The sequence below is a fragment of the Chinchilla lanigera genome, unplaced genomic scaffold, assembly GCF_000276665.1.
Source record: "Chinchilla lanigera isolate Chin_1 unplaced genomic scaffold, ChiLan1.0 scaffold00062, whole genome shotgun sequence".
NCBI lineage: Eukaryota > Metazoa > Chordata > Mammalia > Rodentia > Chinchillidae > Chinchilla > Chinchilla lanigera.
Window position 1 is genome coordinate 4,284,160 of NW_004955463.1, and position 25,614 is coordinate 4,309,773.

The 25,614-nt window shown below is 37.0% G+C and overlaps 1 protein-coding gene across 1 annotated transcript in view; it reads left to right on the forward strand.

The window, feature by feature from the left end:
- Lonrf1 (LON peptidase N-terminal domain and ring finger 1) overlaps window positions 1-25,614 on the forward strand; it is a 36,108-nt gene that overhangs the window by 1,551 nt on the left and 8,943 nt on the right. The window contains exons 2-8 of the mRNA XM_005398466.2: window positions 12,339-12,457; window positions 14,144-14,266; window positions 17,851-18,000; window positions 18,511-18,751; window positions 18,854-18,950; window positions 20,256-20,370; window positions 23,352-23,473. Of these exons, the coding sequence (XP_005398523.1) occupies window positions 12,339-12,457; window positions 14,144-14,266; window positions 17,851-18,000; window positions 18,511-18,751; window positions 18,854-18,950; window positions 20,256-20,370; window positions 23,352-23,473 (967 nt within the window). The remainder of the gene's footprint in view (window positions 1-12,338; window positions 12,458-14,143; window positions 14,267-17,850; window positions 18,001-18,510; window positions 18,752-18,853; window positions 18,951-20,255; window positions 20,371-23,351; window positions 23,474-25,614) is intronic.

The following is a 25,614-nucleotide window of genomic DNA, read 5'->3' on the forward strand; positions in this document are numbered from 1 at the left end:
GGGCGGGAGCGGGGCGAGCGCGCGCGGCCGGGCTTCGTGCCGCGCGTTTCCCGGTGATGGGCAGCTCCGGGCCGGCCCGGAGGACAGCAGCCCGGGCGGGAGCAGGGTCCCCAGCCGAGGCCGTGCTTTTACCTCCCTGTCGCACAAAAGTCACCGGGGCAATTGGAAGCCGCGGGAGGGAGGCATTGCATAAGCGGGGGGGGGGGGGGGAGGCGTTGTATAACGAGTGACGTCCGGTGGGCGTGGCGGGAGCTCGCGCGGGCACCCCGCACCTGGAGGCCCAGCCTGCCGCTGGTCTCCAGCCGGCGTTAGAGCCTCCCGAGCGTGGTCAGCGCTTGCCCAAAAATGCCCACAGAGTTGGTTCCTCTCGGAAGTTTCAGCCGGCCTGTTTCAGATCATGCTTCAGTGTAGACGTTTGTGCTTACTTTCAAGTGCGCCTAGTTTAGCAAAATGCAGAGGTAGACTTTGTGCTGCACATTTTTTTCTTTTTCTTTTTTACCTTTTTTACCCCTCCTAACACACAAGCTATGGGGAAAAGTTTTGTAGGTCTTTTGTTTTGTCTCGAAGCAACAGCAGCTTTGACCTCCTAACCTACGTTAGCACTTTTCTTAAAATGGTTTAGGATGCGAAGGAAAGAAATGTCAGGTTTAGGTAAAGTGAAGAGTTCTTTAAATCAGTTCTCTACCAAGTTGGGATTTCATTCCTCCTCTCAGAGGACATTGTGAAAAACAATATCCGAAACAGTTTCCTTCCCCGAAAAGGGTGGTGCTGGTACCGACATCTAGTGGCTTGGCCAGGGGTGCTGCCAAAACATCCCACAGGGTACAAGACAGCTCCAACAGCAAGGAATTAGCAGGCCCAGATGTCAGTAGTGTCACTGCTCATGAATCTGTGTTAAGCATATTTGAAGACTGTAGTTCTTAGGTATTGTCATGGAATAATACTTAAGGGAGAAATCCTCCTGAAAATGAATAGATGTCTAAATACAGTACAAACTGATACTAGGTCAAACAGTAATTCAAAGTATATTTTGGGTCTTTTCTCGAGTGCTTAGTCATGCTGAACTAGTGACAGTATCTTGAGTTAATATCTTCAGAGTTCAAATTACAAACCTGACATATGTTCATTTATGGCGAGTAGGCAGTTACAAAATAGAACTATAGGCCCAGAACAAAATGAAACTATTTGTTATCCAAAATTCTAGCGCAAGTGACTCTAGCTGCCTAGGTACATAAAGTCAGAGTGAGGTGCTGAACTTCAGTCTACACATCACTCAGTACCTGGCCATGGTCTGCTCGGAATGAGGAAGCACAAGTCAGGACATCCCTGTCACAGCTGGTTTTCTTGTACAAGCCGCTGTGTATACTCCGGTTCTCCTACATACTAATCCAAGGCTCATCCAGCCTTGACACCTCATCCAAGAAAAGTGTTAACATCCATTTCCAAGGACGGTTTTTTGTTGGTCAGTGGTATTTAATAAGAGAATAAAACTTACTAACAGCACTATTAGGTATTAACTTCTGTACATGTACTTATACCTTCCTTTAAAGTACGTGATTCGGGTCCTACCTAGGCCATGGAAGAACAAGTGAGCAAAATTACAGTCAAGGTCCATTCAGTGACCAATATTTTAAGGCCGATTCTAGGCCGTGGGTTAAGGATGTTATTTTTAGCAGAAAAAGGCTCTGAAAGATTGACTCTCTTCTTTCTTGTGTAGACCGCACATGTGATTTTTGCACACTAAGTTAATTTTATTTTTTCATCTCTTGAGTTTCATCTCATTAGCTTATGTTTTTCCCTTCATTTGTAGGTCTTTCCAAAAAATCATTAATTCCATACCTGAAATTGTGTCTCAGTGGCACTAATGAAACTAAGTGTTTTTTTTGTTTTTTTTTTTTTAACCTTTTGGAGTCCTAACGTGTAGTAGAAAAATGTCGAGCTAAACAAACTGGAGTTGGTAAAGGGCGGATTTATATGCTTCGTAATTTATGAGCACAAACAAAGGGTGATTATATAGCTCAGTGGTAGAGAACTTGCCTAGCAATGCTCAGAACTGCAAACAAATAAAACCATAATTTATGAGCATAAATAAAAATGTTAGATAATGAAGTCATGAATTTATTTATACACTTTCAGGTTTTAACTTTGGTGTTAGCAAGATAGCTAGATAGGCATTTGAAATGTATTTATACAGTTGTACAGTTTTAATTATGAATGATACTGTTAATAATGGAAAAGATCGTCACTATAATTTCTTCATATATATCTTAGAATGAAACGAATACTACTAGCTAGAAAAAAAAAACCTCATTTACAGTTAGCCCACACATATTCAAACTTATCTCTGTCAACAGAAAAGGAAGGCTTGAAAACCTTTGCCAAAACCAGAAGTTCCCATTGAGATTACATAAGTTTCTGTTGCATTGAAATATATTTAGATAACATTTAATCCATTGATCTTTTGGTATTAACTCAGATGTTTCATAACTTTCTTTTTAGTATTCAAGGGTATTATGTAAAAGTCTTTTCTGTATTGAGTCTTTATACTTGAGTCTATTGAAAATGATCCCAGTATGAACTGCCCTCTTTTTTGTTCTTGATGAGTTTTTACCCTCACTTGCTTCCCTCCTCTGTTCACCCTTCTTCCCCAAAGAATACAATTGTATTATTTACAGTTTGAACTGATTTTAAAAAAATAATAAGAATAAAGGTTATAATGGGATGACATTTTAAATTTAAACTATTTTGGGAAGGGAATCATTGTCTTTCATACTAGTTGTGTAGTCTTTGAAAACTGTTGCCCAGTACTTTATGTTATCTGTATCAGTTGATCCTCAGAGAGAATCTGGTAAAGTCCCGTTGTCCTCTGGAAGGAAACAGAGGCCACTAGACACAGTGATGGCCTAGGACTCACGCTCTGCATCCTGGAAACAGACCACTCAGGGAGGAAACCAGTGCAGCCCCCTGTTGCCTCGACTTTGGGCTTATGGCCCAACCTATGTTCTGGTCTCCTTATCTGTAAAGGGAGAACAGGCTCTGCTTCATAGGTCGCTGTGAGATCTAAATGAGTCAAAACATGGAAAGTACTTTAAAAAGTATCTTGGTAAATTCCTGGGACATATTAAAGTATTTTAAAAATATAACCATTGTGTTATGGCTAGAAGATGATGTAGCTAAATCTAAACCTTGTTTTTAACTCCTATTTTTTTCTCTACCGCCTTAATATTACTAGAATAAAGGTTAAATTCTGATTCTAGTTTACACATATTAATTAGCAGTTAGGTTTTTAGGGTATATCAGTGACATATAGAATCCTGCAAAGCTGTAATTAGAAAAAGATTAGTCAAATCACAGGTAAATATTAAATCCACTTAAAGAAAATATGAAGGATTTTTAATATCTTCAACAGCCCAGTGGGTTAAAGTGAAAATGTTTGAATTTAATGAATCAGTAGCTGATTTATGTTCCTTGCAATGTAAAGGACTTGAAACATTGAGTTATATGGTGCTTTATAGCTCACAAAATATTCTCACTTCCATAATTTTAATTCATCCTTATAAAAGATCATGTGAGATAAGGGCCAATTTTTTTTTTTATTTTAAAAATAAAAGGAGGAAAACATTAACAGACAGCCTTTTACAAAATAGCAAAAGAACAGTACAGACAATACAGAGTTACAAAGTGGTAGGAAATTAACAGTGCTTCTTGTATTACATATTGATATCTTCAAAGTGGTTTCTCATGAAAACAGAGATGTAATATTGATCAATCAAGGACTCATTAACAGTTTCGTTCAGCAAAGAAATAGAAGACAGTAGATCAACTATGTTAACTATCCTGTATATACATACATACAAAATTTCTCCTTCCTTCCCTTCTCTTTTCCCATATCCCAATTACCCTTTACCCTTGAGCATTTTCCTATCATTTCACAATGTCTGTCATACCTCCGAGTTTTTATTAACTCCTTCAGGTTTTATAATAGTGAGACAATGTGGTGCTTGCACATGCATGCCTGATTTATTTCATTTATGAGTATGGTCTGTAGTTGTGACTATTTACCTATAAAAGCCTCAAGTTTATCTTTCTTTATAGCTGAGTAATATTCCATTATATAAAAGCATCACAATTTTCTTATCCAGTCCTTGGTGGATGGACATTTGGGTTGCTTCCACAATTTAGCAATTACAAATTGTGCTACTATGAACATAGGTGCGCATATATTGCTGTGATATGGTGTTTTTAGATTTTCTAGGAAAATACCCAGAAGGGGAATAGCTGGGTGGAATGGGACCTGTAGTCCTAGTTTTCTGAGGAATCTCCAAACTAATTTCCACAGTGGTTTCACCAGTCTGCATTCCCACCAGCAGTGGAGAAGGGTTCCTATTTCTCCACAGCCTTGCCAGCATTTGTTATCGGTTGATTTCTTAATGGTAGCCATTCTTACTGGGGTAAGGTGGAATCTCAATGTTGTTTTAATTTGCATTTCTCGAATGACTAATGATGTTGAACATCTTCTCATGTATTTATTTGCCCTTTGTATTTCCTTTTCTGAGAAGTGTATGCTCATCTCAGCTGCCCATTTTTGGATTGGGTCTTTGAATTTGGGGGGGGGCTGATTTTTTTAATTCTTTATATGTTCTAGATAGAAGCTCTTTGTCTGAGGGACAGTCAGCTAAAATTTTTTCCAAGTTTGTAGGTTTTCTTTTTACTCTGCTGGTGATTTCTTGAGATGTGCAGAAACTTTTCAGTAGGATGAGATCCAGTTGTTGATTCTTTGAAGTATTTCATGTGCATTTTGGTTTTTGTTCATGAACTGTCTGCCTACCCCTATGTCTTCAAGGTATTTTACCTACCTTCTCTTCCAACAGATTTAGTGTTTCTGTTTTAATATTGAGATCTGTGATCCATTTTGACTTGAGTTTGGTGCATGGTGATACACTTCGGTCTATTTTCAGTCTTTGGCAGGTGGCAAGCCAATTTTTCCAGCACGATTTATTAAAGAGGCTATCGTTCTTCCAATGAGTTTGATTGGCCCCTTTATCAAAGATTAGGTGGCTGAGTGTGTTTGTGGTTGTGGCTGTGTCTTCCAGTCTGTTCCATTGATCCTCAGGTCTGTTTTTTAGCCAGTACCGTGTTGATTTTATTACAGTAGCTTTGTAGTATAATTTCAGGTCAGGGATTGTGATTGCACCTGACTTGTCCTTGTTGCCCAGGATTGCTTTTGCTGTTCTGGGTCTCTTCTGCTTCCAGATGAATTTAATGCATGTTTTCTCGAGATCTGTGAGGTATCCTAATGGTAGTTTAACGGGAATTGCATTGAATCTGTACAGCAGTTTTGGGAGTAGAAGGCCAAATATTAATACCATAATTCAGACATTAGAGAAAGCCCCAAGAATTTCAGGTGGCTTTTATTAAGACAATTAAGTAACCAAGTTAGAACTAAAAGCTTCATGCTTCTAAAAGCCTCATGCTTCTGAGCATGAAGTGGATTTAAACAATTACCATATAAACCTCAAGTATTCTTATTATTCATCAACAAGTATTTATCTAATACCTACTACGTGCCAGGCATTGTTTCAGGTTCTAAAAATGTAGAAGTGAGCAAAATAAAAGCCCTGCCCTTACACAGTTTATATTTTTTCCTTTTATAATTGCAGCAAATTGGTATCTATTTAAACACTAAAAAAAAAAAAAAAATTAAAAGAGAAAAACAACCAGGTTTGTTGCTTAAATGACTTCTAATTAAATGAGCTTATGTGTAGTATATTTCTGATTTGTTTCTTTAATTCATAAAGTGCTTTAAGGATCTTTGTATTGCCTCAGAGTTAGTAAAAAGATCAGTTATGATGGCATATTCTTACTGATGTAGAAGATGAAAAAACATGTTGTAAATAACTATGACATGCCCAGTTTAAAGTTAATAACTTTCATTTTACCTGTTTTTATTCACCAAATAATGTCAAATATACCAGAATTTAGTTAACTTCATTCAGCATTTTTTTAAATTTGAGTATTTCAAAGGCATTTTTCGAAATTGGAATTATGTATTATTGTAGAAGATGAGTAACTTCAGAGAATTTTAAAATTCAGGGCAGTCACTTCTGTTTGACACCCCCCCACACACTTTGATGTAGATAGTGTTGGTCTTTCGTTGTCTTTCCTTGGCCTGATGGTCCAGTCTACATTGCTAATCCCGAAAGATGTTTCCCACCTTGTCTAATACTTATGAGGGAAAGCAACAAAATAGAATGTATCCTTGTCTTCTTTGAAGAGCTAAGCTAATTTTTTAAATCAGTGTGTTCTGAAATATTTGTAATGTTATCAACAACTACTATTTTTGGTAATAATTGTGTACCAGATAGTATGTTACCTGTTTGTATGAATAGTTTTATTCAGTCCTTACAACCATTTTAAGACATTTTATGGTGAACATTTTAAAGGGAAGGAGGCTAGGATTCAAAGAATTAGATAAATTCCCCAGAGGGGATTGGATTTCAGATTTTCCAATCCAGTGTGTCAAAGTCCTCTTCTTGGATATTATTAATCATTAATGACATCAGTTAGCATCTTTCATATTACCTATGATAACCAAGTTCTACCATACTGAACTTAATAAAGTAATTGAAGCAAAAAAATGGGCATCTTGGTTGACATTGGCAATTTTGAGAGCTTCATATAAGGTACTCAAAAGAATAAAAGGGTATGAATAGGGCTTTTTGTAAGTATTCAACCCAGATACCTAATAAACATGGTAATATATCATTAATGATGGAGATGCATTCTGAGAAATGTTTCAGTTTTACTGTTTCATCATTTTCTGAATACATTGTACTTACTCTACAAGTGTAGATGGTATACTGTAGCCATTTACATACCTCCTCTGTATTGCCCTCTTTGGAAATGCTGCTATGTATTGTGTGACTATGTATGGCTTTAAAGGTCAAACTTGCTGAAGAAAGATCTACTAAAATAATGCTACTTTTCACTTGTATTTTTCTAGTAAACAAAAAAAGTAGCTAACTGGAGTATGAAATGAAGCTCTTATAAAAGAGCAGAAATGTGTTGAAAATTTTGTATATTTGTTGTACTTTTTCTGTTAGCAAAACATCGAAGATAACTTGCAGAACAGGGAATTTTTGAGTGGATTGTATATACAGTAGACTATTTTGTAGCCATTAAAATCATGTGAATTAGTGACAGTTATAGATAGTATATTTAATAAAAATACCACAGATGTAATTCACACACACACACATGAATAGGGCTTTTTATAAGTATTCAACCCAGATACCTAATAAACATGGTAATATATCATTAATGATGGAGATGCCTTCTGAGAAACGAAGCGCGCGCGCGCGCGCACGCACACACACACACACACACACACACACACGCAAAGTATAGGCTATATACTGTTGAATAAATTTTATGGGTTTCAGCCAGCCTCCCTAAGTCACAGCAGGCCAGACCAAACCTGCATGGAGGTGCTTGTAGTATGTACCATGTAATCCAAAAAACCAGACAATTTATCAACCTGTCAGTATAAAAAAGCTCTTTCGCTTTTAACCCTATGAGGAAAGTAAGTTTGAATCAATCAGTTATCTTTTTGTCCCATTTTCTGAGTTTCTTAGCCCTTTTCTATACTCAACCCACCAGAATATTTTATAGAATTGTTTGTTTCCCAATTCTAGGTTTGCAAATAAAAATCAATTAGATATTTAAACTAGTTGTGATAATTTTATCTTTTGATAGTACAAACACTAGTTACTTCTTTGTGATTGGAAAAGGATGGTTTTTAATTATGTCCTATAATTTTCAATCATATGAGTTGACATTTTAGAACTTTTCCAGCCTACCAAAAAAGAATTCTGAAATATGAGTGAAAGAACAACTTTCCTCCTACTGATTGGCTCCGAGCAGGGGAACTGTGATAGAGAACCATGACTGCAAATGCTCACTTTGGCCTCACAAGACCCTGGACAGTGGAAGGCTAGTTTCTGGAGATGAGCTGAGTTTTGTTTGCTTCCTGATTTAGGAATAACAGTACTGACTGGAACAAGACAAAGAGGGAACTGACCTGAGGCGCTTAAAGGAGTCAAATTTTAGTGAGTGGCCCTTTGTTTAGGAAACATTCATTGTCTGAGATGGATTTGAGGATACATTGATGGGAAGCAAACAGATACTGCTTTTGGTGTTCCAAGCTCTGTTCTCAGTACTTTACATATGTGAACTTACTTTCTGGAGTAACCTTGTGAGATGCTGTTGTTAACCTAGCATAGAAGCAAATAGCCAGAGCTCTGGAGTTAGAATCTTAAATCCATCACTTACCAGCTCACCCTGGGCAAGCTATTTGAGCTCTCACTGCTCAGTTGCCTTATCCACATAGGATTGTTTTGGAGAATATAAATCATTTAGAACAGAACCTGGCAGGTGGTAGTTTAAAAATAAAAATTTAAAAACCCTTTGACTTTATAACTGAGGAAACGTAAGGGTGACTTGTGACTTCCCTGGCACACAGTACGTGAACAGGCCTGCACTGAAGCTAGGCACGCGCACATGAAGGCTCACACTCTAGATCTGTGGAATGCATTTCATCCACCTAGACGCCAGTGAAAGCATCTTGGAAGGAGATTGATGAGCTGAATATTGTTGGATAGAAAATTATCCCAAAAAAAAGTTATCCAAAGAAGGGAAACACTGGGTAAGGACTAGTATGACGAGGAAGGGGGTCTGTGAGCAAAGGCAGAAGGCATAATAGAAATAGCTCAAACCAGTCATCTTTGTATTTTTTCAACAAATGAAGTATACAGTGTGTCAGGCACTTGCTGTAGCTAGGTATAGGGAACTTGTCGTTGTGAACCGAGCCGATCCACCCTGCTGACCTGGACAGCGAAGGGAGTTGTGCACTCCACGTCTCTCAAGGTCAGGTAGAGACAGGGAGCGGATATTGTTGACTCGGACTTGACTTCATGATGTAGCTGGGACTCACTGCTTTGTTTTGGTCACCTTTCTTCAAAGTTTCCGCGGACAGCAGATAGGCTGTATGCTTAGATTACGTAAAGGACTTCAGTTACTACATTTGGCTTCTTTTCAGAATTAAGGATTTGAAATACATGGGGTGGGCCTGATCTCTTTTATAAACTAATATATTTTTCTAGTAGAGTCACTCAGGATAATTATCCCATTCAAGTTTGAAATTCTCAGTAAAAGCGTTATCTATAAGGAGTTGAGCAGATGTTTTAAAATCTGACTTTCTGTTCATCTCACTGTAGGGTGTGTGCATCTTCTCTTCTGACCCCAGTACTGCCTTTAAGGACATTCTTTAAACTGTATCAGTGGCTTGAATGTTTCTGTGTAGAGAGGAAAGCCCCTTTTCTGCTTTGGTTATAATGAAGAACACTTTTTTTTTCTTTTTGCTGTGTTTAATAATTGACATATTGATAAAGTCCGTTGTGATATTTTGATAGATATCTATGTTGTACAGTGATTAAATCAGGCTAGTTAGCATATTCATGAATTTTAGAGATTAACTTTCTTTCCAAAGTGACTTTTCTCCCAAAGACATCTTCTCAGGCACCTCTTTGAGTACGGCCCTACTGAGGTGACTGACCAGTAAAGGCACAGAAAAAGGTGGATAGTCAGCACTTCTGAATGTGCACGGTGCCAAGTGTAGAAGAGCACTAACTTACTGCAAGAAGAAAAATTACTGAAATAAAGATCAGTCAGGGGTCCAAAGAGTGGATTGGGCTGCTTATTTGCACAGTGAACTCCCTTTTTCTAGAGTGGAGCCTGTGTCTCAGCGATGTTGTTGAAACCCTTGCACTGAGGGTAGAAAACTGCATTGCTGCCCCAGAGTTCTGATGCTGAAGTCTTACCACTCAATCTTTCTTTTTTCATTTTTTTTATTTTAAAGAGAAAAAAAAGGGGCAGGGATATAGCTCTGTGGTACAGCGCCTGCCTGGCAAGCACAAGGTCCTGAGTTTGATTCCTGGTACCAAAAAAACCCAAAACATAAAAATAACAATAAAAGAGTTTCAAAACAGGTTAATAGAAGAGTTACAATGATTAATACATTATGTATTGTTGTCTTCGTAGTATTTACTCAGAGTACAAGATACAGGCATTATATCTTGTCCAAAGAATACTAGCACAAACCTTTCTTTTCAGTGAACTAAGAGATACTAGCTATATAACCATCTTAATTATCTTGTGTATAAATATACTTTTTTCTTTTCCCCTTTCTTTCTGTATCCTTTCCATCATAGTTTATCTTTTATTTTGAACAATTTCTTCCCAGTTCACAATATTTATTGTACATTTTAGGTCTTATTGTTCAGTTTTTCACACTAGTCAGACAATATGATGTTTATAGATATGGGTCTGATTTATTTTACTTATGAGTATAGTCTTGAGTTGCATCCATTTACCTATGGAAGTCTGCAATTTATCCTTCTTTGTGGCTGAGTAGTATTCCAATAAATAAAACAAACACACCTTTTTTATCCATTCTTCAGTTGATGGGTATTTATGTTTTTTCCAAGATTTAGCTATTACAAATTGTGCTGGTATAAATATGGGTGCACATATATCTCTGTGATATGATGTTTTTAATTCTTCTGGGGAGATACCCAAAAGGGGAATACCTGGGTGAAATGGGATCTCTTGTACTTTGAGGAATCTCCACACTGATTTCCACAGTGATTGCACCAGTGTACATTCCCACCAACAGTGGAGAAAGGGGTTTTTTCCCCACAGCCCCTCTAGTATTTGTTATTGGTTGATTTTTTTTGATGATAGCCATTCGTTCTGGGGTGAGATGAGATCTCAGTGTTGTTTTAATTTGCATCTCTCTAATGACGAATGACGTTGAACCTTTTTTCATATATTTCTTTGCCATTTGTATTTCTTCATCTGAGAAGGATGTGTTCATCTCAGATGCCCATTTATGGATACCACTCATTCTTTGACTGTGTTCATGTACCACTGTGTTTTCAGATCTCCAGTTGTGCTTGACAAATCAGTGTTGCATGGTGCTGTTTCATAGTCACATAAAATTTCATAGCTAGATTGTAAGCTGCTCAAAGGCAGGAATAATGTAAGATAATTTTGAGCACCTCCAGGGTCAGCTGCATGGTAGGAATTCGTTAATTCTTCATTATTTGTCAAACTTTTCATTTTTAATGTATTTTTTTAAGAAATAACAATTTTCAATTTAAGAAACAAAAGACAGAACTCTAGGCATGTCTTTTTATTGAGGAAGTAAAATATTCTCATTAAATTAATTGCATTCTTTTAAAAAATTGTCATTGATATAAAATTGAGCAAATAATATAATTCCAGTTCTGAGGCACCCGCAAGTGAAAACTAATTTATAGATAAAGCCAGCGTTATCTGTAGAAAACCAGTCATTTCAAAACTACTGCACTATTGAGTTTTATTAAATTTATTTTTAGAGGCATTTAGGGTCTTCATGCCCTTGTTACAATGAATGCTATGTGTTATAAACATGTTTTTTTGAAAGCTTTAAAGATAAACAATTTTAAGAGAATACTGAAGTTAATGTCATGTAGATATACTGAAAATTAACTTTTTTGTAGGTTTCAGTGTTAGGATCAGTGTACCTATTGAAATTGACTACAGTAATATAATTGAACCACCTAAGTGTCTGAAATTCTTAGTGTCATTGGCCAGTAATTTAGCTTCTCAGGTACAGATGTAGAGGAAATTAACAGCTGAGCTTTTTCCCCAAGAGTATTTGAAAATAAATATATTTGAGATAATCTAATGCCATTCGTGCTAATAGTAGGAATTAAATTTTTAAAATTTAAATTAAATTTTAAAGCTGACTGATGAGCCCATTTCCTTGGGAATCAGAACCATATACCCTCATAAGACTGAGGCTTGGTAGTTCATTGTCACTATGAGACTTCCATGTCAATAGAGGCCATTTTGTAAGAGTTAGAAATTAGGATATAAAACATAATGTTTACCTTGAAAAGCTGGCATGTCTTCTGTAAACATATAAGACATGACTTTAAAATCTTCATAGACTACTCTTAAAAATATACCTTAGGGGTATTCATATTATAAACATATTTCCAGTACTCTTAAAAACAATAGTTCCCTCCAGTAAAATATTCTGCTTATGATAATGATATAACTTCTAGGTAAGATTCAACATGTAAGAGGGTTATATCTATCTGTACTTAGTTTATAAACTTTAACTTGGCTATTAACTATGGAATCACAACTCATTTCTTAACCTAGTATGATAATATTTTGTGCGTTATATAATCTTTCTAAAATAATCATATCCTTGCAAAATATTATTTCAGAACCCAGTGACCTGACACTGAAAATTTACCGAGCAGAATCTTATGCTGGTCTTCAGGAATTTAAAGCAGCCATTGAAGATTTAAATGCAGTTCTCTTTCAACTTCCACATTGGCCTGAGGTAAAATTACTGTCTGTAAATTGCATAATTTTAAGATATCAGCTATAGGGAACTTAGGTTGTGGTTACAGGTTTTAACAAAATGGACAGCTGGCTTAAATAACATATATAGCATTCTAGAAATTTAGGATGAGTATTTTGAGTAGATAATGTCATCTGATTAGTTTTTTAAATTATTAAAAAATCTTTGTTCTATAACCAAAGAACAAGCTGAATTCATGATACAGGGGAAAAACGAAGATACTATTATACAAAATTTTTACAAAGAAGTACAGCTTACCATATTGTGAAGTTGAGTTCCAAATGGACTTCGTTGAAGAAGGCCTATTAATGGAAAGAGCTATGTCCTTGAGGCTAGCAAATGTTTGAGGCTTTGTAATGACAATGAGGTGACCTGCAGTGAATGTACACAGTAGATGTAGGCAAAGAAAGTTGCCTTGTTCCTGTGGTTTTAAAAAGATTGGGTGAAAGTATACAACATACAATGTCTGCTAATTCTCCTTTGTATCAAATTGTGAAAGCAGATTAGTCTGTCTCCTGTACATATTCTTGAAGCTAGAGGTTATACTTTCGTGTGACTTTTTCCCCTCCATTCAAAATTATGTCTTTGGGAACAGTAGGAAGATGGTCTAAAAAGTGTACATCTAAAAAGAAAACATTATAAAACTCCCATGATGGCCTGAGTGGTTAGTACAAAGCAAGTATATAAAGGGCATTGGTTGGTTTGGAAGGTTTAAGACTGTTGAAAAGGAATGAATTCTCTCAGCTTATCATTGCAGTGGTGTAATTGGAAATATAGGCCCAGCCATTTTAATGATAGCTAAAAAAAACTATTTGACTTGAACATTGTTTAGGTTCCTCTGATGTGTTTTAATACTGATAACTCTGTGGGTTATAAAACTTGTTTCACTCTAATCACATAAGGAAGTTCCGTTCAAAGCTTCCCAGTTGAAAACTGTGTTGGACTGCCCCACAAAACAAATTTTTGGTTTCTCTATGATAACTAGTAGGGTTCCAACTTGCGTCGTCAAACTTGCTGAACTCATTCTGAGGAGAAAAAGACAAGGATTTATTAAAATCCAAGGATTTATTATGTCTATAAATATTCTTTTAAGAAATATTTTGCCAAAGGTATATTCCCTAATGACCTGGAGTGCATTTACCATAAAGTCCTGATACTGTGGTGAATGTCTTTTTCACATTTTAATTTTTTAATAATAATCAATACAATTGAAAGTCAGTATAATTTTGCATATTATTTTCTCTTTTCCTCCAAAATTTTAAGAAGTTAAGAAGTGGGGAACGTGCTATTTCAGGTCTTGACAAGCTCTACCTTGCCATGAACTCTGATCAAGCCATTTTCTGGTTCTTCCTTCCCCGGGGATTCATTAGTCCCTGTGCAGGGTAGTGTGTCCATAAAACTCCAAAAGGCTTTGGCCTCTTTGGTGTCATTCAGTTTCGGAATCAGCATTTCTGAGCACTTTGTTTTCCTTCCTTGATCATGATTTTCTTTTTTTTTTTTTTTTTTTGATTTTTTTTGGTTTTTCTCCGGTTTCGGGAACCGAACTCACGACCTTGCGCTTGCCAGGCAGGCGCTTTGCCACTGAGCTAAATCTCCAGCCCCTTGATCATGATTTTCTTAAGCAGTTCTGCTTGTAAAGGTTTTGTGTGTGTGCTTCTGTTGAAGGTCTACTTCAGGAAAGGGAAAGTACTCCAGGATGCTGGCTTTTTAGGTGACGCCTTACAACTCTTTCTTCAGTGCTTAGCCCTTGATGAAGATTTTGCACCTGCGAAGCTACAAGTAGAAAAGGTAATTGTTTTTTACCAACTGTAATAGTTCAAGGCAAGGCTAAGACCCGGGTCTTTTTCATAAATGCTAATTAGTTTATAAAGGAATGTAACTAGGGAGTAATTGCACAGGTTTTTACCGTCTGGGGTAGGTTCCTGGTGTTGCCAACAAAGCATTAAAGCACTAAAGTTAGGTTGTGATAGCAGAAATTTATTGAAAGCAAATATAGGCCCAGGGAGACAGAGCAGGTTGTACCAGTGGAAAAGGAAGACAAAGCCAAGAGGCCTTTAGGGCAATGTGGTTTTCCAATGATCCCTCATTTGCTGCTCCCTCTATGGTGTGGTCTTGGGCCATGTAGGGAGAGAAATGGGCAGCTCTTTCTTACATAACATTTGGGTTTCTGCAAGTGTTCCCTTTGCATGATGCCTCTGTTTTTAATTAGATTCATTTAATTAGATGCAGTCCCAGGCGTGAAGGCTTAATTGCCTTGGAGTCTATCTCAGGTCACTCTAGTGCTAAATGGTGTCTGTCCACATCTGGGGTTTTTCCCTGCTCTGGGTACCTTGATTTTTGTCATCCACCTTTCAACCACAGGAGCAGAATGCAGAAGTGAGCTAGGGGGAGGTTTCAAGGTAGAACTGAGTTGGTGAATGTACTCTACTTTAGTGGGTTTCCTCTGCCCTCAGTGAATGCCATCTGTCCCTATGTTAATTTGACAAGTGATTTTCAGGTCCATTCACTTAATATATTGAGTTCTTAGTGAAATCAAAATATTTTATTCAAAGATATTTTATTTTGCTTAATTTAGATATCCTCTAATACACATTGAAGATTATTAGACTATGTGTGTAAGGTATACATGAAACAAATGAATGTTATATTTAAACCTGGGTGCTATACCTAAGATATCTCATCATGTTTATGCACATACCCCGCCCCCCCCAAAAAACACACAGCAGCAACACTTCTGGTCCCAAGTAGTTCAGAAAAAGGGTACTCAACCTAAACATGGCTGACATGATGTTCCTGTTCAGGGATCTTTATTGACCTGATGGCCTTTCACTTCAGCTCTAAACTTTGCTTACTTTCAATGATTGTGAATATTATTGCCCCAGTCACTTGTTTTGCTGTACTTTTCTCAATGCTCCATATATCACTTTCTGTAGTTCGTTTTGTGGTATATTAGTAGCTATTAATTTTAAAAAGAGAAGGAAAGTAGGAAAGAAGGGAAGAGGAAGAGAAAAGTGTTGATTCCCTGACTTTGGAGGAAATTTTGCTTAAATTAGGTTAAGTAAGTTTCTTCAGAATTTGTCAGCAATTTTAATTTGCCATAGTTTTAAGAAATGCATAGCTCTTGTCAGATTTATTCACAGAGCATCTGAAAGGACAAAGGTCTTTGAAAAATTCTTTGAGAAGAATCTACCCTAGTACAAATTCAGACTCCCAATCATAATGCTCTCAGTATTCTCAAAAGACCACATGTTTACCTAAGAGTGTGGCTTTTTAAAAGAATCACCAGAGTGGCTCTTAACCATAAAGATTCCTAGATCCACCCACCATAGGTTTTTGGAATCAGAATACCCAGAATTGGGGCGGTGGTTTTAAAGCATCTTAGGAGATCTTCATGGTCTCTAACGTATGAGAACTTAGGTGTTTTTCACAGATCCCACCTCCCTTAACCCACTAACAGGTACATTTTCTCAGAGGTTTATGTACGTATATCTTCTACTTACGGTTTTAGCCAAAAATTGTTTCCTGTTTTCCTTTTCTGTCCTGTATGTTAGCATTATCTTCTTGGTGAGATTGTAAACTTTTAATGAGTTTATAATTTCACATTTTCTGTGCTGCTAGACATCTTCATATTATTGTAATTGTTAATTAGCTGGTTAGTAAAATTAAGTGAATGCATAAGAAGCAATACTTTAAAGTACAATTGTGGTGTATGTACATATTATATAAATATATATATGTATGTACCACAATGTATTTGTTTAATAATAAAATACATGAATTTTACAGTTCAGTAAAAATTCATATATGCGTTTTGAGACATGTATACAGCAATGTGACAGCACTCCATCAAAATAGGGACTATTACCACCTTTCTAGAACATTCCTCCATCTTCTTACCAGTAACTACTCCATTCTGTGCTGCTAGAGGTATGTACTATTCAGATTTCTCATCATAGGGGAGTTTGACTTATTCTAACACTTCATATGACTGGAGTCATACAATGTATCCTCTGGCTTTCTTTTTATCTCAACTTACTATTTTTGTGATACAGCCAGGAATTTTTCTCTTTTCTATTAATGACCAGGAGTCTGTAAAATGACACGTCAGTTTATAGTCTTCAGTAGTAGTATTTGGGTTGTTCCCAGTTTTTTGTGTTTTGTTTTTTATTTCAATGAATGAGGCTACTATGAACATTCTTCTACAAGTCATTTCATAAACATATGTTTTTAGACCTATTTGGCAAATACTTAGGAGTGGAGTTGCTGTGTTCTAGGGCTGGTGTGTGTTTAGTACTTTTTAAAGCAAAGAAAATGTAAGAAGGCTTGCAGCTTTTAAATATTTATTTCTGTCTATCTTTTGTGGTACTGAGATGAAGCTTCACACACACTAGGTCAGGGTTTTACCACTGAGCTACATTCCAGGCCTTAAGTATTTATGGCTTATACATCTATTAAGGATGCATATTTTTATTTATACAGTTTATATTTTGTGCACTGACTTGTAGATTAGTCAGATTTCTGTGTATTTGAGAGAAGGTACAGCTGAAGAACTAAGCCTCCAAAAATAGACTCTAAGAAATGTTTTGATGTACATATGAATGCAGCTTATTGGCTGCTTCGGAAAAAAAATCCAATCCCTGTTTGTTTTTGAGACAGGGTCTCACCATATAGTTCAGACTGGCCTTGAACTCTGAATGATTCCCCTTCCTCAGCCTTCCAAGTGCTGAGATTACAGGTGTGCACTGCCATGCCCAGCTTCACTTTCAGTTTCTTCGAGAATTTTAGATAGATTTCTTAAACAAGCGCCCAGAGTTTTGATTGTACGACTGTCGCTTTGTTCAATCCTGGCTATCATGGGGAAGCTGCTGTTAAGTGCTCCCTGCCAAGTGCTGCCACACAGGTTAGTTGTGTAGTGATAAACTAAATTTGGTGTAAATACCAGGAATTTTAGAATTTTATAGTTCAGCACACAAGTTCTTCATATAAACATTCCAACACTCTGGTCCATCCTGAAAGTGCATACTGGTGTGAACCATGAGCAGTTTTGACGGGTTAGGGCTCAGTAATATTTAGAGGTACATATTTTCTACTTCTCTTACGAACTCTTCTCTTTATAATTTTTACATTAAAAAGCGAGACTGTCTTGGGTACTTGCATGTTTGTCAAAATTCTGGTTTGTTTTTGGAAGGGTATGATTTGACTCCCTTGAGGCCCATGTTGGTTTCATAAGACTTTATATTGTTGTTCCTCTCCTGCTAGTCAAAAATAATGTCTGCTACAAACTTTCTAAACATTCCTAAATATTAGATAAATTTAAATTGTTATTCCTAGCCAGATACTATGTATTTTCCATTATTTTTATACTTCTGCAGATTTTATGTGACTTACTATCACCTGAAAACTTAAAAGAAGGCCTGAAGGAATCGTCCTGGAGTTCATTACCATGTATTAAAAGCAAACCTTTCAGTTTCCCATCAATAATGGATGAGTGCCACTCTCCCCGTGAGCTGAGCTCAAAGGAGGTAAGGAGTGAGATCATGATTTTGGAACATCTATTTCTTTACAAATTAAGACCTTTATTTTACTAGTTCCAACCATCAGGACCTACTTAGGTACTTACATCCTGTCTAGTTGTCTTAACAGGAGTTTGTCGATAGTCTTTCACTTACGCTAAAACTTTGTATGTAAAATATTTCCTCATTAATGACAGTGTTATGTCACTTAAATGTCAGAACGCTTTTAGTCACTTAGAATATGTAGAACATTATATTTATTTTAGTTTATTCAGTGTATGAACAACTATATTAGCATGATTATTTCAAACCTCATTATTACAGAAGTCGGGCTTGATATCTAGGGCTCTGTAAGTACGGGCAAAAAAACTCTAGGATTTTGAAATTAAAAGTGAAGGCTGTTAAGTGAACATAAAAATGAGTATTATGAGGCATTGGAATTTCATTTCAGTTTGATTCTTGGTGGGAGAAATAAAGAATAGTGAAAACCAGGCTCGCCGTTTTCTTGTACCTGTATAGACTGAAGAGGAAGCAGAGGACCCTGCAGAGGCCGTGAAAGGAAGCCTGAGCCGGGCTCAGTCCACACAGGCCATAAATTCCGTAGGAATCCCTGCTGGAGAAGACTGTCTGAAAAGGGTGTCCTCGGAACCTCTGCTCTCTGCTCGGGAGAAAGGTGTTCTGCTGAAAAGAAAGTTGTCTCTGTTAGAACAGGATGTGGTTGTAAATGAAGATGGAAGAAACAAACTTAAAAAACAAGGAGGTGAAAATTGTATTTTACTCTCATACAACATAAATGTATTTATACAGTGACCTTTAAACTTTTTCCTAAAGAAGAAACCCCTATTTATGTTTGTTTGAATAGAAAATCCCAGTGAAGTCTGTATGTTTTCATTTGCTTATGGTGACATCCCAGAAGAATTAATAGATGTATCAGATTTTGAATGTTCTCTGTGCATGAGGTAAGCATATAAAATTTTATACAAAGTGAACATTTTTAAATATAATGTAGCATAGATAAAGGTATTAATAGGCAATTTAAGCAAGAGAATACTGGCCCAAATAACACAAGATATGAATGTTGGTTCTAGGATTATCTTTCACCTCCTTAGAAAATAACAATCTCTGAGCCTCAGTTTTTCTTGTTGAGAAAATAGGATTAGTATTTGCATAGCCCATATTACTGTGTTGTGCGACTCTAGTGGCTTATAGCATAAACAGAATCTGGGGAGTTGGAAAATGTGATCAAAGTTACAGGTATTATTTAAACTTTGTTGTATCTGTGCTTTTAGATTTGGGTAAGAATTGTAGATACGTGTTTTATGTATAAGCTCCTGTCTTGTTCATCTTAATTGTACCATTTTCTGTGCTCACTTCTGCCGCACATATGCTAATCATAAACCTTTCAGAGTAACATTGGATAAGGCTTTCCATTATGTAGAATACCTGTGATTCTAAAAGATTGACAGTTTTGAAAGAATATTTCTCATTTACATAAGTTAAGGTAGGATTAAGAATTTTTGAAGCGTTAGGAGGCCTGGGGCTGGTCACAGTTAGGCTGGGGTAACTAGCTATATTCCTGATGAAGTCTTTTAATTGTCAGCCTTGGTTTAATCCTTGAAGTAAGGGGCTTAGGCCAGATGGTTTATAAAGTACCCGTAACTCTAACAACATTTCTAGGGAATGCAGAAGTATCATGTTTTGGGAAATAATTATAAAGTTAATAAAATCAGTTTTTCTGCCTTGAGTATTTTATCTATTATTAAGCCTAATAGTTCTTTTAGGGTTTAACAGTAGTAATTAGATTATTCTTTTTATGAATGTTACATAGTAAGGCTTTTATAATCCTATTAAAAGACTCAGGTTGATAAAGTGGGAGTCTGGAGGCTATGTGTAAACTACTAATTATTAGTGACATATTTTACATTATTTATTTTGCACTAAGTTCCTGAACTTTGGTGTTTTTACACTTGCTGCATGTCCCAGTTTGGTGCATTTTAAGTGCTTAGTAGGCGCGTGTACCCAGTATCTGTTATAATAATCAGTGCAGTTCTAGGCCCTTGGCTGGATATACTTGTTGACTAAGAACTTTGGAAAGGTTCAGGAGGGTTTCATATTCTTACCGGTGCCCCTCCCACCTCTCCTCCCCACCAGCCTTCCTTCTTCCCCCACTAAGTAGAGGTCAATGTCATGGTTCCACTACTAGTTGAGGCTTTTCCAGTGGATAGTTTAATTTGAAAACTAACATGTATTTTGGTTGATTTCAGATTGTTTTTTGAGCCAGTGACAACCCCCTGTGGACATTCATTCTGTAAGAATTGTCTTGAGCGCTGTTTAGATCATGCACCATATTGTCCCCTTTGCAAAGAAAGCTTAAAAGAGGTAAATATTGTATTAGTATTTGTTTATTGGTTTTAAGTTGGGGAACATGACTTGATTTCTATTCAGCCGCAGAAATAATTATCATGTTCAGAATGAGTTAAATTATACAGGCTGATATTTTACTACCTATAGACCAATGTTGAAGAAAAGTGAAGTTGAGAAAATAGGGGAAAGGAGATAAGTACTAGAGACCAAATCCTTTTGTACTTAGTTTTTTAACAAGAAGAGTGTGATCAGTTACCTAGTCAGGAGTAGCCTCCATTTTAACTTTGAAATGTTGGGGAACCCCTCTGCAGCTCCTCTTGCTCACAAGAGTGGATCAGAGAGTCAAGGCCTCTTCCAGCTTCTTTGACATCTTTGTTATCTAATATGGTAGCCACTGTGCATGACTGTTCAAGCACTTGAGTTGTGACTAGGCTAATGTGATTGAGAAACTATGGTTTTAATTTCATTTAATTAATTTAAAATGAAGTAGGCATAGACAACTAGTGGCTGCCACACTGGATAGCACAGCACTGGACGTAGTAGACTGGCAGGAAGAAGAGAGACCCTTCTTTTCACTGATAACCTGTGATGGGGATACCGCTAGGTCTCAGTGGTGCCTCCTGTCCCTGAGGGAGGACAGCACCCTCTCAATCATGCTTGAGCGAGTGGCGAGGGTGCTGACAGCCCCCGCAGTGCAGAGTGGCAACTGCAGTGGGAGCACCGAAGGGGAAAGGGAGTCTGTGTGATGCATCCAGATTGCTTATAAGAAAAAGCTATCCAAATAGAATAAAAGGTTAATAAAGCCATTTTAACAGTTATTTTTTATAAAAAAAACTATGTTCAAGTCTGCAGATAGCATATAGCAGAGGGGTATTGTTACATTTGACGTATGTCATACATACATACCAATGTGATATGTAAGACAGAAGCACACACAAGTGTTTGTAGTCAGGAAACAAAGCTATTTTTAAAGAGTTTGCTGGTTACTTTTTCAGCTAATACGTTTGATGTTTGCAGATAATGCACTGTAGTCATGCTATCTTTCCAGTCTCTTTTGGTACTCTCAAGTATAATGATGCTTTTTTGTTGTTCAAATTAACTATTATATCCATTTCTTTCACTTACAGATAGTCTTAAACAATATTTAGAGTTCAAAGAAAAATATATTAAGTATATTATTTGAAAATAATACGGTTTAAAAATTTTTATCCTATGTGCAGTTTGAAGACACTATAAACTATAAATTCTAAGTATTTATTATATATAATTTTTAAAATAATATTGGTGTGCTCTATAGTATTACAATATTTCTACTTGTCATTTTATTTTGCTCACTTTTTCCTTTTAAATATTTTCTGGAGCAGCATAATAGTACAGTGGTTTAACATTTCCCTATTTTATATATGCCATTCATTTTGAATGCTTTTATGAACATTTTAAATTAATGGCTGTATGTGTCTTTTACTGTTTCCTTAAGTTAAATTCTTGGGAGGTAAATTACTAGAGGCTCTATATAAAACTTAAATTCAGTTGCCAGATTGTCTGCTTTTTCACTTACCCTCAATTCCAAAATGTTACACAGATTCAGAATCCTGTCAGTAGTGTAAAAGAGGTCATATTTCCCCAACTTTAACTGTATGGGCATGAAATCTCCAACTTTATATAATAGAAAAGGGTTAGAGGACTGCTTCTATAATGTCTATAATTTGATTAATCGTATGATAACTCTGTCCCGTGTACACTCTGTACACTCTTCTGAAGAGTACATTTCTCAAGTCTGTATAGCCTGATGGTTCTTAAAATATATTTCCCTCACTAGCAGCCTTTGTGCCACCTAAGAACTTGCTAGAAGTAAAATTCTCAGACCCCACTCCAGGTCCACTACCTCAGAGCCTCTGGGGTGGTGATTAGCAGTCAGTACTGTGACGCACCTTGACTCTTCTTAGATTTGAAAACCCCTTGTGTAACCACTTTCTCAAACTCCTACATTTCCTTCAGTGGATATTGACAGAACTCTTACTGTTGATCTACAGATTAATAGATGACTTCTCTTTGTTTTTTGATGATCTCCCAAGAGTTTTTCCTCACTTCCTGTTTTTAAAAAATATACGTTGGGCATTTTTTGTGCACTCACTCTGAGCTGGTCACTGGCCCTAAGCAGTTTCTAATTTAACTACAGAGATGTAGTTACTCATAGTCATGTATTAACAGTACAGAGGACGGTAAGTGCCTTTCATGTGGTAAAGGCAATAAAATATGAGGTCTTAGGGTGACAGAGCAACAACTGGGGAAGGCTGCATCTTGAAAGGTAAAATATGTGCCAGACCCTGAAGAGCAGATAGACTTTTCATAGGCAGGAGTGAGGTAGATAACTTATATCAGCTGAAATCGAGAATAACTCAGAAACTCACGGGATGGCAGTTTTTAAGAATATTTAAGGAGTAGCACAAGGGTAGTGTTTCTGTAGAGTGGGGAGTTGGATCATAAAAGGAAAGCAGTATCTTCATGGGACTGAGTGCCAGTGAGCGGCAGTGGAAGGAGAACCTGTTTACTATAGAGTTGGCTATGGGGGCCAAAAGAACTGTTTTGCTTTTCCTAAATGAAGCAAATGCATTATTCTATTCATCTCTACGTTTCTCAGTTAAGGTGATAGTTTCAGTACCAGGACATGTCAGGTGGAAATTGGCCTCTGTTGTGGAAGAGGGCAGGAGCAGGGCTGCCTGCTGACAAGAAAGGATTTTTGACTCTAGCAAGACGTGTTTTCATCTATAGTGCTTGGTTCAAGTTGCACCTATCTTTTATGCTCTTGAGCAAAACCTCAGGCAGACTGACTTGAATAGTATCATCATTCTAATGTTCCCCCTCACCAATTAAACTTACTCAGAATCGACTGTGTAAGTATGAAATAAAGGCTTTCATGTATCAGTTAAACTGTGTTGCCTGTTTTATACTGTAGGAAAACTACTATTGGAATGTAAAATAATATTGTTTTTTAGTATCTAGCAGATAGGAGGTACTGTGTCACACAGCTGTTGGAAGAATTAATAGTGAAGTATCTGCCTGATGAACTGTCTGAGAGAAAAAAAATATATGATGAAGAAACTGCTGAACTCTCACAGTAAGTTTCTTCTCATAAAAACTAAATGTGAACTACGACCCCTGAAAACAGTACAGAGAAACCTTCCTACAGTAAGCTGGATCCTGTCTTTAGTTCAACTTAATCTAGCAAAAGCATATTTTAAACAAATATTGGTTAGCTTCCCCTGTCTTCAGCAGACAAATTTTTTAAGAGTTCATTTGGTAGCATCCAGATGTTCAGCTGGTTGGGCTGATGCAGTTTTTGAGGTAGGGGAGGAACTTCCTGAAGTGCCAGCAGGCAGTGGTGTGGGAGAGAGAAGGGAGCAGGTAACGGTAACCTGGTGTGAGCAGCTGTCGTGTGTCATGACAGAGGAGGAGAAAAGCTGAGAATAAATGGACCTGGTTAGCAGGGCTTTTTTTAGCCAACTAGAGGTTTGCAAGTGGGGGGCAGAGACTGAATTTGGAGGAGTCACTAGGAGCAAATGCTCAGCAGAGATACTGACGGGCAGCAGAAGTCAGATAGTGTAAGGCAGGTGAAACACCGAGAGGGGACTTTGGATTGAGTATTACGTGCCGCTGTCAGGGGGATGCACGGTTGGTGGGAGCCGGGTACGTTCGGCTCGTCTTTTCTTGCCTTCTACATCCTTCTCTTGGGCTTTTCTCTCCTGTTCCATTAATGTCTTTTCCTCAGTCACCAGTCACACAGGTCTCTGAATTTATCTCACAGGTTTTTAATTTCTTAACTCTGTTTCCTTTTTTTTTTTGTCTTTTTGAGAGAGGGTCTTGCCATACAGTTCATGCTGGCCTTGAGCTCACTCTGAGCTAGGCTGGTCTCAAACTCACAATGATCCTCTTGCCTCAGCCTCCCGAGTGCTGGGATTACAGGCACGCGCCACCACGCCCAGCCTTAACTCTGTTTCTTTTACTATTTTTTAATCAAACAGTAGAGGACAATATTGTAATCTTATGTGCTATTTTATTTAACTTTTTGTTTCCATTATTTTTCAAAACATAAATCGAGCATTTTATATGTCATACTTTGTGACAAATAATCAGGTGTGCTTATAGACTTTTCCAGTGTGTGCTCGTCAGATGTCTGCAGTAGGCCAGTGACCTTCACTAAAAGAATACTTTCCAGTCTTTTGTTGACAGAAGTGCTAGTAGCATGACTGCCTATGGAATTGATGTTTTGTTGTGTGGTTTTCTGATAGAAAATATTCTGATGTGAGGACTCTGTGCCTTTTTGATAAGTACTTAAAGGCTAGATTTAGAAAGCTGCTGTTAGACCTTTGAAATCTTAAGCACGGCAGTAGAACCAGCAGAGTGGAAGAGCCAGGCAGAGCTGAGTGTGGCGAAGAGAGGCTGGAGGGAACCTTGCTGCTTCTGAGTGGGGCTACTTTGAACAGATATTTTAAACATTTTATTAAATACTATATTTGCATAACTAATTTATAGTCATTTTAAAACTAAAAAGTGAGCAGAAGAAAGGCTGTATTGTGTAAAGGGAATCACCATTGGTATTTTGGCATGTATTCAGGCCTTAATACTGTGTATAAGATACATTTTAAACAAGATTGGATCATATTACTCATTTTCTTCTACAACCTTCTCATTAATACGATTATTTTTAGATCAATGCCATATGCATTACCATTTAATGGAAAACATAATATTCCATTGTAGGGACATACCGTACTTTACTAGTCTCCTGTTTTTGTTTCCAAAATTAGACTACTATCCACGATACTACTGTGAACATCCGTATATTACCTTGGAATCATTTCTAAGGAGAAGGCTTTTGGTTCCAAGAACATCTCCTATCAAAAACATAAAATTTCCAATATATAATGCCAAGTGCTTCTTTAGCCCATTTGTCCTATTTCAAACTGCCCCCACGTTGGCAATATTTCCAATACTCTTGTCAAAACTGGGCATTGCTTTTGTTCTTCTGTTACTATCTACCAACCTGCTTGTGAAAAATGTTACATCATTTTTACTTACCTGGGGAAAAATGTTGTCTTCTTGAATTATGTTTTTTGATAATTTAAAAATATCTTAATACTTAAGAATTATTTGGCTAGGCATAGTGGCACAGGCCTATAATCCCAGCACTCGGGAGACTGAGACAGGATTGCCACCAGTTCAAAGCCAACTTGGGCTACAAAGTGAGTTCAAAGCCAG